The sequence below is a fragment of the Rhipicephalus sanguineus genome, chromosome 11 (genome assembly GCF_013339695.2).
Source record: "Rhipicephalus sanguineus isolate Rsan-2018 chromosome 11, BIME_Rsan_1.4, whole genome shotgun sequence".
Classification (NCBI taxonomy): domain Eukaryota; kingdom Metazoa; phylum Arthropoda; class Arachnida; order Ixodida; family Ixodidae; genus Rhipicephalus; species Rhipicephalus sanguineus.
This window is the reverse complement of record NC_051186.1, coordinates 13,121,891-13,134,078: the sequence shown is the minus strand read 5'-3', so window position 1 is coordinate 13,134,078 and position 12,188 is coordinate 13,121,891. Positions and strand designations below refer to the sequence as shown.

The following is a 12,188-nucleotide window of genomic DNA, read 5'->3' as shown; positions in this document are numbered from 1 at the left end:
GCAGTGGCGTTTAAAGCAAGAGCATATCCATGCCGCTGCATCGTATTTTGGTGAAGGTGGCACGATTTGTAGTTGGGCGTAAGACATACTGGAACAATCGGGATACAAATTCGCGAGCTGTTTGAGTGTGGAAGGGCACCTCCGGGAATAACATTATGCCAGAGAAAACGACGTTCCGCTCCTTTTAAAATGGTTATATATTTACTTGCTGCTTTGAATCTTCGCTTCGATCATCTGCTATTTAGAGCGCAGCCCTTGGGCGCCCGTTCCCGCGTTAAACCGCATCGCCGTCGCCGTTGCCGTAGCAGTCGGTGGCGTAACCGAGAGGCATGAAGAAGTAACCGACAGACGCCAAAAATTAAATGAGTAAAGAATTCTCAGGATCGAATGGGATATGAGCCCGGGCGCTGTGTGTGGCAGCCCCGTTCTACCCCAGAGCCACTCTGGTGCTTCAAACTCGTTTGCAAAAACACCTTACACAGGCGTCATGCTGGGCAAGGAATTGCGTTAACCTATCTATTTTAGCGTGGCAGAAGAGTAAAATAACAACCAGTCATCACACAATCCCGATTGCGCAACAAGTATGTAGTTTAATGCCTCCCACCCCCCACCCACTGCAGAGTAATTCTTCATCGTCATCAGCCACATGCAGCATCAACAAAGTGCACCTAATAGCTTACAGGCCTGCTGCGGGCACGTCGCTTATCCACAAAAAGACGAATAATAGCGTAGTGGGTGCTGTCCTACTTCACAAAAAATAGACTTATGGCGTACTCAATAGCTTAAGGAAAGCCAAAACCTCAAACACAGTAGGCCTTGCCCCAACCCGATCTACGCTCAGAATTCGCATTAGGCAGTATCGTATTCGTCGCTGATTTTTTTTTTTAATCTTCAAAGAGCGGAGCTTGAAACGGCAACGGCGTAGGAATAAGGTGAATCATGCCGTTGATCATATACGGCTGCGACGCACACGTTTTCACCATGACTGGTGGTCATAAAAATAGCTATTATGGTATAGTTTGCATGCATAAGCGGTGCAACTGTAATGCACCGGTGCCTTTACGCATAGTGCGTGATATGTATAGCCAAGACTCTTCGTTCTCGTTTAGGCGGAATAGTGATGAAACAGACACTCCTTGCGAAAATTCGCCGTGGTGTTATGATAAGAGTGCGATAAACCTTATCGGTGCCCGCTCGCTGTAATTCTTTCGAAGGATCAAGCTGCCTTGGCGCGCCGCGCAGACAGGGGGATGCAAATGTGGCGAGTCCGCCGTAGGGGGCAACGCAGAAAGCACGCGGCTGAGAGAAAGAACACGCATGAAGAGCAGTGGTTATAGAGGCATGCGCTGTAAGCGAGGGTAGGGTCAGATGGGTGGTAAAGGGAGGCGTTATCTGAGAGAAAAAAATGACAATGCAATGAAATTATGCGGTTGAATTTTTGTGTTCATGATATGTCCGATCAGTTAAATGATGATGATGATGACCTTTATAAATGGCTCACACCCACCCTGGGGAATTGGCCAAGAAACGAATAAGTTATAGGTAAAAGTGGTCACATGCGAAAATGAAGTATAGAAGGTTATAATATATTATTAATGCTAATTTAAAAATGCAAAATCAAAATCGCCCTGCTTCAATTAAGAATTTTTGTACAGCGCAACAGACATTCCGGTGACAATGACCTAATGAGGAGGCTCCCAAGGATAGAATATTCGAAGTAATGAAATCTCATCAAAGACGATAAAACGCTGCTTTGAGAATGTTTTTTCCTCGGTAAATTGAAGCGGTTACATGATAAGAAATAATGTTCAATTGTTTCGTCCTGGTTACAAAACGAGCAAAGAGGGGAAGGAGCCCGACCAGATCTATGCATATAAAAGTTTAATTTTGGAACGCGACATTGTTTTTAGTAAAAATAACTTCATCTTTTCCTGTTAAAGAGAAATTCGTACGCCAAGGGAACAAGATGTGTCGATATTCGTTTATATGAGTGAATAATGTTTTACCAGAATCTTGAATTATGGCACGCCTTCTAAATCTGTCACGAATTATGAGTGCTGATGTGGGGATAATCGATAGCTTCGGACCACTGAGAGAAGCTTTCGCCAGAGTGTCCGCCATTTCGTTTCATTTTTATCCCTTTGTGGCCTGGTACTCAGATTAATCTGATTAAAATTACGTGGGAGCGAAGAAGAAAATGAAAAGTACGTGATAATTGAGAATCACTATGTGCCGCGAGTGCTGAACACAAAGATAACGAATCTGTAACTATGGCCACTCTTGAGGTTGATGGGCTCAGCTTTCGTAAAGCCTTTATCGCCGCTAGAAGTTCCGCTGAAAACATTGATGAGAAATCAGGAAGTCTGAATGAGAATGACCAGTTGAATGTCTCAGAGAAAATAGCAATGTCAGATTTTTCTTCGGATTGTGAGGCATCGGTGGCTATAATATTTGTTGTATTTATCCCCTCTAAATGCCTTTGTAGTAAGCCGTTTAATATATGGTAAGACAAATTTTTGGCATGATTTGGATATATATATCGTCAAAAATAATTTTAAGGTGGTGCTTTCCTTGTCAATGGAAGGATCTTCACTCAGTTAACATCTAATCCGCTGCTAGCAGGCAGCACGTGTGATTTCTTCTCTTTTTGGGTGGGCGCGTGAGAGATCATTGCTTTCTAATATCTAGTAATATCGAATGTTCCCGCCTATATATAAATTCAAACATTATGAATCTAAACTTGCACAGTTCTCCTAATGGACTGCTATCGTTGTCAATGTCTGCCTTTTCTCCCCGATGCTGTCATCTTATTATTCTGAGTAGTCACCAACGATAATGTGCCTGATCATGACGAAAATAGTCTCGTGAATTTGCAAAAATATGATGCAAAGTCTGGCGCAGTGGTACATGGCGATTTTTTTAGACGAGTAACCGTGCAATACACAGGACAAAATCATTGCTGGTTTTCACGCTGTCGCAGCGAATAAAATACTCGGAACGTACTGTGAACGTAGATGACCAGCGAAGCTGTTAACCACACGAAAGAGAGGTGACACCTGAATCGTTAACCACTTCCGATCACACATCCTGCAACTAAGTCCTAAAGGTCTATCCAGAATCAACACTTTTTGCGCAAAATTTTCTAGACAACGGACTAAACAGACACGGACGGGGCGCAAAACTTCCACTGATCTATTATCAACAAGTGACATATATATTATATATATATATATATATATGTATATATTATATATATATATATATATTGACTACGTCAAACAAAAAACACAATGGCACAGGTGTGCCATGTTGTCTTGACATTTGGGGAGGGAGTAGCTGATGGCGCTGACACACTGCACACCTGTGCGATTGTTGTTTTGTTTGACGTAGTCATATTTGTGTGTATATATAGATATATATATGTATATGTATATAGATATTTTCTCAGACACGGACGAAACAGACACGGACGGGCGCAAACTTCCAACTGATTTTTTATCAACAAAGTGACATATATTATATATATATATATATATATATTATATATATATATATATATATATATATATATATAATATATATATACTATATATAATATATATATATATATAGATTATATATATATATGTCCTTGTTGATAATAAAAATCAGTTGGAAGGTTTGCGCCCGTCCGTGTCTGTTCGTCCGTTGTCTGAGAAAAATTTTGCGCAAAAAGTGTTCATCATGGAGTACCAACTAGCTCGAACCCACACCTTGTTATGTCTATCCAGAAGTAATAATAATTCGTGAAGATACCTTTTTGCTAGGGTTTCACGGTGTTAGTTGTAGACACGTCGAAACCCCTTAGTGCAAATGGTTTTAATGTGTGTCTCCGCTTCCGCCAGACAAGTAGGTGCTAACGTGCCTCCTTGAACGACGTGACGCCTGTATAGGAACAAGCGTCAAATACTGGCGTGACTCTGCGCTAGAGCACTTCACTACCATAGATAATGTCTTGGTTAGAATAATGCTCAAACCCTGGTTTTATTTCCTCAACGTGCGTGATAGCTCTTCATACAGCGGCCGCGGCAACACACATCGTCACCACCAAAATTGGGTGCTGTAGTAAGCGCATAACAGCTTGCCCTGCAATAAAAAGAATTGTAGATTGCAGCCACAATGTTATCAGTTGAGATCGCCCTTACACGCCGTCCGTTGCTACATTGCGAAACTGGCGGGTGTTTTTCGGCGATCGCCTAAGAGATTCAAGCAAATATATTGAAGGGTAGCCGCTTAGCATTACATAGTAACCAATTATACTGCAGCCTTTCTTCTCGGTAAAAGATCATACAAGAGTGTACAGAGAGCAGTCTGCTCGTGAAATACGTGTATGGGTGTCCTGTATCGCCATAAGCACGACTTCTGCGAGAGTGTGCCGTTGACATGACTAATAAATCACATTCCTGGCACTGACACAGTTACGTTTAGTGTTACTTCTTTTATACCAAGCCTTCCTTCATTGCAGTGGTATATTACTCCAATCCCTTAATGAACCTGTAGGTACTTGCCTTTCGCACAATAATAGCGCACAATTACCGCTTCCATTGCAACATCTGTGGCTTGCGCTGACACGCGTTTTTAAACATTAACTGCAGCAGCTGTGCTGATACGCGTGAGCTTAGAGAGCTTTGTGGTAATTCGTGGTGACACTTCTGGTTTTATTCTAGTCCAGCCATAACTGACACGAAGATGGTGTTTGGACATATCAAGAATGTCGATGACAAGAAACAGGTATGAATATGAATCGCTATACGACTAGATGGCGAGAGCACGGGTTAGTTAAGATACACATAAACTGCGCGTGCCACATGGTAGGCGTGTACCATTGATTATATTAGCCCTCTGTTCAACTGTAGCAGAGGAGGTCATGACTGAACCTGCGGTACAGTTTGACGAGGGCCGTGTCCCATTTTACAATATGGAGCGAATCATTACGAGATACTGAATAATACATACAACACTTAATTGGACAGTAAAGTGAAACAATGAATCGGCATGAAATGATCAATTATATTCTGAGAACTCTGATGTACTTAATTTCACCACCAAAGGAGGAGGAGGTACAACTTTATTGACGCCATGAAATGGGTAAGGTGAGGGGGGGGATGGGGATGGGTCCAGAGAAAAGGTAGCCGATGGGCCTCGGGCCGCTTTAAGTGGCCGAAAGTCCTTGCGCTTCGGCGACACCCATGGCCCAGCACACTATCCGGAGTTGGTCGTCCGTCGTGAGCTGCGCAAAGCAGCCTCCCATCGCTCCTGTCTCTCAGCCCCTTCAAAAGGGGGGATTTGGCTTGTTTGGACAATGGCGATACAAGTGATAATGTCGGCTCGCGGACTCGAGCAGAGACGACAATAGGGTAAGGCGTCACCCTGATGAATTTGGGAATTGATGAAGGGGATATTAAAGTGCCCGTTTGGAGTCGGCGCCAAACGGATTTGCTCAGCCTGGGACAGCGATTTATGGGCTTGTTGGGTAGATCATGCGGGAATTGCGGTAATGTAAAGTAATTTCATGATAGGTGAGTAGGAATTCGCGCACGCTGCGAAAGGAGGGCAGACCGTCCACTGCCCGGTTGACGAGAGCTCGGGCTTGCTCATGGGCGGCTGTATATACAAGACGCTGCTGACCATACACGGACCATCGAAGCACAATCCTAGCTGAACACAACGACCAGCAGCATGACGGCATCATCAACAGACCTTGACACTCCCACAGTACGCCGAATCAGCGGACGATGGACCCGTAGAGGACATGGTTCGACCTCTTCGAACGCCACGCTACCGCGGCATCATGGTCAGAACGGGAACATGTTCGCCAACTTTAACGACTACGTCACCGGTGAGGCTTTCAAAGTTTACCTCACACAACATCTATCAAAACGATGAATCTTGGAAAAAAAATCAAAGAAGAAATGATCATTCGTTTTAAAGGGATACCATGAAGACTCGCCTATATCCATCAACTCGGGATATTTCAACTTTGTCCATCGCAGTAACAAGCGTTTCCTTCGTAGCTACCATCTAGGTCAAAACGACGACGAGCCTGACTTCAGAATTTCCAAGAGACAAGGTATAAGTATTCGTTCACTGAAAGACATCCAGGTACCTTTACCCTGAAGACCCCAGCTTTCCAGGTGCCCATGTGCAGAGAAATCGCCCTTTCTCTCCGTCACAACTTATAGCACTCGAGGTGTTTACTGAATACTGACCTACCCGATGCACGTGTTTCCTCACCTCGCATACTGGCCTGCCTTCTTGTTTTCGGCCACTTGGCTCTTCGGTTTTCCTCATAACGTTTACTGCCCCCGCATCACAAGCACGCTGCGGTTAGAAAAGGAGACAGCGGATGAGTCGGAAAGTATCGACCAAGCCACGACCTTTCTCTTCACTCCAATGCTACAGAAGAGCTTATTTCGCTAGTCCGCAAAGAGACAAAGATTGGGAATGTGGGTCAAGCCATGTCTGCTTGCGGTAACTTCCAGCGCTCAACCACCCGGAATGTCGAAGCGATGTGGATTCACCAAGCAGCACCTGTTTCCCACGATGAAAACAAAAGCGCAGGTGCGGACTTCTGATGACACAAGCGCCTTTCAGACAAATAGCTTCGGTGAGCGGTTTATCTTACTGAAGACCCAGATGCACTTGTCACATCGTGTCGCATGCATGGCCCACAATCAAGTATGACATCACCTCCGTCAGTATTACCGATAACCGGACGACACACCTCAAAAGATGCTTCCCTCACTGTCAACAAGCTGGTGAACCTGCACGAAGCCAGACCACACCACGACTGTCCAAGCAGCGCTTTTCGTCGGATGTTCTCAGCTCATAGCTCCGCAAAAGCAACACACATTCACAACTGACCAAACCTTCACTGCCGGACAAGCAACACAACAAAGCACCATGCACCAACTACCAACGGGGCACTAAATCAACTTGTGAAGCAAATCAAAGTCATGTTCAGAAAGGGGCACCACATCAGCAATTTACAGAGCAGCATCAGCAAGACCAGCACATGTAAGTCAATCGACATAAGAGACAACAGATTCTCGAACAAGGACAACGACGAAGGACATCTTCATGGAAAACACAAATCAGGATTAAGAAGGACATTGGAAAAACAAGCTCTCTTACCCGCAGACAAAAGTCAAAATGAAGATATCTTTCGCATAAAAGAACGTCGCCGAAGGCGCCTTTTGCATCAGAGCGTAACACCGACACTTGCGATTCACGACAACTACGACACAAAAAGAAAAACGACAAGAAAGAAGCGAAATCACCCCTTGTACTCGTCAGGTCGGATAACCTTCCAATCAGCCTCGATCACGACAAGCATATGGAAGCCGTGGGTGTACCACTCACGACAAAGAATGCGACGAGTACGAAGTCCGAGCTGCCGATCCTACAAGGCCTTCCAACATCATTCCACATAAGAATGCAAGCTGTGTCATCACTTTTCACGCCTAGGGCGTGCTTATGCTTTCCTGAACGTAACAGCCAGCCTCGCCCACCAGAGCTCTCCTACATATCACCGGGGGACTGCTGCCCTCTTCTGTGAACTCTTTGTGCGAGTTAACGGAACTTCACTGTGACATGGAACTACTGCGCATTTCGACATTTTTTGCTTCTAAGAGTGCTTGTTTATGCTTTGCGGTTCGTAACTCGCGCATTCTTCCGGGGTAAGGGGGAATCTTGTGACGTAAGCAGGCCTGCACGGATGGCTGGTAGAAGGGAACGAGGAAGAAGTGCGGTGAATGGAATAAAAGTATGGCGTCTGTGCCACTGGACGTGTCTTATTCATAGCGTCATATATATATATATATATATATATCGAAGCTTGCCGCAATCGCCGCAGTGGATCTGGACGGAGAACTTGACAACGAGACGTTGGCTCGCAACGCGCTGGGCTCCAATTCAGCGACTTGAGCCCGGATGAACGCGGTATGCTGCTGAGGGCTCGTAGTGCCGGCGTCGTTGCATGTGGCATTTTGTCGAACTTTCTGTCAGAGCGACTTTCACGAGCGAACAAAACACACGCGGCAGTACGCGATCCCGAAACTACCACTGAGACGCGACCGCGTGAGCGAAGCAGGGCGCCGGGCGAAGCGCAGTTCGGCGAAAACGGAGCCTTTGAACCACGCGCGCCGTTCCCCCATGGCAACGCCACAAAGCTTCTTTCTTCCATGAATCAACGGAAACGAACAAACAGCATTTTATCACGTCTTTTGATGCACGGAAGGTTCTTCTTTATTGCAACTAGTTTGATTATTAGTGATTTCATGTAGGCAGACTCTCATACGTCATCGGGATCACTTCGAAAATGACCCACTCGTGGCGCTCATCATGTGATACATTTAGCTTAATTTCTCGGTAAGTAGGGCAGTGCTGTTGATAATATTGCCGTTTTAGAAGTTGTCATGCATTGAGCTTTCACTATGACATAAATTGTTATTTGCCCTTAGTGTCCCTTTAAGAAAGGAGCTTAAGTACTTGTATAAATGTTCTTTTAGAGCTGCTACTTCAATTGAATCAAGTATGTGAGAGTGTTTTACCTTGTCGGAGCCCTTTTCCAGGTCGAGTGCCAGACCTGCTCTGGTGTCTCTGGAGGCCTTGTCAATGATGTGTGTTAGATGCAGCATTACGTGTTGTGTGGACATGGATGGCCGGAATCTAATTTGCTTAATTGAAAAAAGATTCCTTTCTTCTGCAAATTGAGTGACCCTATTAGGATGACGTGCTCAGCGACCTTCCCTACACACGAAGTAAGTGAAATCGGCCGCAGTGAGCCAAGCTCCAAGGGTTTCCCCGGCTTCGGGATAAGGATTACGTTGGCGATGTGCGATTCGTGTGGTACCTCGCCGGTGTCCCATACCTCGTTGGTTTTATTCGTCAAAACTTCGATGTCCGCGTCATCCAAATTATTTAGAAGTTTGTTAGTGATCCCATCAGACCCGGTGCTGATCTGCCATTCAGTTCGTATAGTACCTCTCGCACCTCCGCACACGTGAAGGGAGAGCTCAGAGGGTCCGTCCCGTTTTCATGTGTCGCAGGGGAGTAGTCCTTTTGTGACCCGCGTTCGATACAAAGATATCTCGAAGCCAGCTCGTCTGTAATGTGTGTCTCGGTCATGCAAGAGTTTTTAAGCCGTGAATAAATCTGTCGATTGTGAGCTGCTGATTGGCTTTAAATTGTTTGTCCCCAAGTAGATGCTTGAGGACCTTCCATTTCGCCCCGCTCCTCACTTGCCCGTCGACAGCATTGCATACTTCGTCCTATTGATGCGCCTTTCGCTATGCTCATCTATTTGTCTATTACTTTCAGCGATCCTTTTGCATAAGAGTCCGTGTAATTTTCGGTTTCCATTGAGCCTGTAGCGCGTTTTTAGCTTCTAACAGGCGTGCTAATTACTATCTATGCGCTGACTTTCCTGTCCGTCTCCACTTCTTTTGTGGAAGCACCAGCGTCTTCTTTGAGGCAGTGAATAATTGTCCTCGAGTTCTTGGAGTGGCGCCCTCTCGCGTGTGACGTTAGAGCGGGACTCCGCTCTCAACCGGCTGCAGCAGCCGCTGCTCCTGTATGCTGATCGTCTGCTTCAGGCGGGAACTTTGTCGAACGAACAGCCTCGCGACGGTCAACTAACGCATGCACAAATGTTTCGAGTGTAATCTTGAACTTGTTTGGTTGCGGCCCAATCGAGGGGGCCAAGAAATCCCCCGGATGGCCGACGAGTTCGCCGATCCACCGACCACATTGCTGGTAAGAAGTGGAAACTATTGTGAGGTTCTCGCTCGTTATCTTGTTTCCGCCGTACGATACTCATTAGTTAGGTGTTTCTTTCGATATTTCAGTAAGCGTGCCGTTCTCTAGGATCTACAAGTACGTAGATAAAGCTTGTGAGAGGTCGCGGTGCCTCATCGAGGGCGAGGCGGTGTACGACGCAGGCCACGTTGTTGAATGCGCGGTCGAGGCCGTCAAAGTAGATCGCATCACCATCGCAGCTCTCGTCCTGCAAACAAGTGCGCAGTGGCGACTTGTTGCACACCCCCCTGCTGATGCCCATGATCGCAGTTTGTCCCGTAATGTTGGTGCGAACGATATTACGTCGTAGTTCATATTAATGCCGCACAGGGCCGTCGCATGGGTATTAGAATATAACAAATAGTTAATCGCTGATTACCACGCACAGGGCCACAGAGATTAACGTGACAAGGCAAGCTGGGTCCAGTTTCACGCCACGCAGCTTTTAAAAAAGTGTCTGCACTGCCTCAGGTGAAAACTTTTAGAGAACGTGCATTAAACGCGGCAACAGGTTTCGCTTATGACTTTATGATAAGCAGTCCGCTAGGCGCGCTCTTGCCTTTATAAGTAAAATGCGTATGTACACCATCCAAATGCAGCCGTAGTCTCAGATATCCTGCGCCGCTTAGCTCAGCTCACGAAGCGCGCTTACGTGCGAGGCGATTCAGAGGCCGCGTCGTCGGCTCCTTGTCTAGGGGCCTTCGCGGCAGGTTGTGGGACGGCATCGCACCCTGCTGTAAGTCGCCTATGCTTATAGCCTGCGTGCAATAAAGGGCTTAAGTATTGGCGAGGCGCTTAAACACGGTCGGAAGCTTACCTAAAGTGGCGCGTACGGGGGTAGCAGAAGCCACTGTTCGCGAAGTTCTGCTGCACACGGTCGATGAAAGCGTGGGGCGCATTCCCATTCTGAGCTTGACGATCACTCCTTCTTCAGCTTCGGGTCTGTGAGTATTCGTGAAAGCTAACGCTTTTTTCACGAGCGGACGAAGTACACTGACGCACAGAGCAGTTCTCACCATTGCGCGGCATTCGCCGCGGAGACAAGCAGCCGCGTTTAACAAAGAAAAAAGAGCCGTAGTTCTAAATGAGCGTTAAAAGCGCCACGGTTGTTCGAACAGCGTCAGTAGCCAACATACGCAAGATAACCGACTGAACTGCTTTTTTGTTGACATTTACCACAACGGTGGTTTCAACACGGCGCTGAGCCTACGTACGACGAAAGCGCGCGAATCCCCGCTCTGACGTCATACAGGCGCCGTTCGCAGCGCCGCCATCGGTCGCACACCAGGCTAATTCCTCCAACGAGCTGGATTTAGCCTCATCTTGCTTTCTGATATTCTAGAGAGGTCCCAGTTCGTGACTTTAAATTGTTTGAGCGCGCGGACGAGACTCTTTTCGCGAGGCTTCGAATGTAGTAAACACTGCTGATATTTCCCTGTAAATTGGTCCATATGACTTCCTCCGCATTTCTAACTATGATCAGGTCTGGCGTGGTATCCCTGCGGCTGAGTTTCCAATTCTGGTGGGGCATTTCGGATCGGTGACTAAGATGAGGCCACAAGCTGCGATCTGTGCTGCGAGGGCGTTACCCTTGGCCGTATCCTGGTGGTGTGCGTTATCTTGGTGGTGTGCGTTAAAGTAACCTGCAATTGTGAGCGGACGATCGCCTGCAATTTCGCAAACTTTCTGGAAGAGAGCGTGAAACGTCTGTCTTTCTCGGCTGGCGAGCTGTACACATTTAGAATAAAAACAGATTGTGAGTTGATTGTTTGGGATGAGCTCGATCGTGATGTGTTCAACCTTTGTGTCCGGCATAACGTCATGACGTAAATAGGCAAGATTCTACGAGACGAGTGTCGTTACTCCCCTTCTACCCTCCGAAAAATAAACTTCTATGCGATAGTCACGAAGAGCGACAACATCGGTAAGCGTTTCCTGGAGGAGGATTACTGACTGTTTTTCCATAGCAGAGCTAAGTAGGTGTTGTAAGAAAGACTGCCTTCCTTTTGCGGAAGCTGACGCAGTTCAATTGCCAGATGACTAGATCACGTGCGTTGGCCATTATTCTGACGCGGTGGCGCCGTACGAAGCGCGCGCGCTGCCTGTCGGATTCTAAAATTTTGCCTCGTGGTGTGCTCAGTCAGTTGGCGCTTGATGGCGCTAATTTCGGAAATGTCGTTCTTGGCTGGTCAAGCAGTTTCTGTGATGTCTGGCACATGAGCCCACCGAGGTTCAGGGCAACGCTAGTTGCCGAGAAGAAAAAAGCGTGCTCACATGCGCGCGCGAAAGCAGGGAAAACGTGTAGCTGCACGTGATGCGTGCTGCAGCTCAACGACGGAGGCTTGTCGCCA

The 12,188-nt window shown here is 46.7% G+C and overlaps 1 protein-coding gene across 1 annotated transcript in view; it reads left to right on the top strand.

The window, feature by feature from the left end:
- LOC119374462 (uncharacterized oxidoreductase SERP2049) overlaps positions 1-8,669 on the top strand; it is a 177,324-nt gene extending 168,655 nt beyond the window's left edge. Inside the window, exons 7-8 of the mRNA XM_049411064.1 lie at positions 4,707-4,770; positions 8,613-8,669. Coding sequence (XP_049267021.1) covers positions 4,707-4,770; positions 8,613-8,669 — 121 coding nt within the window. The remainder of the gene's footprint in view (positions 1-4,706; positions 4,771-8,612) is intronic.
- Positions 8,670-12,188: the final 3,519 nt, after the last annotated feature.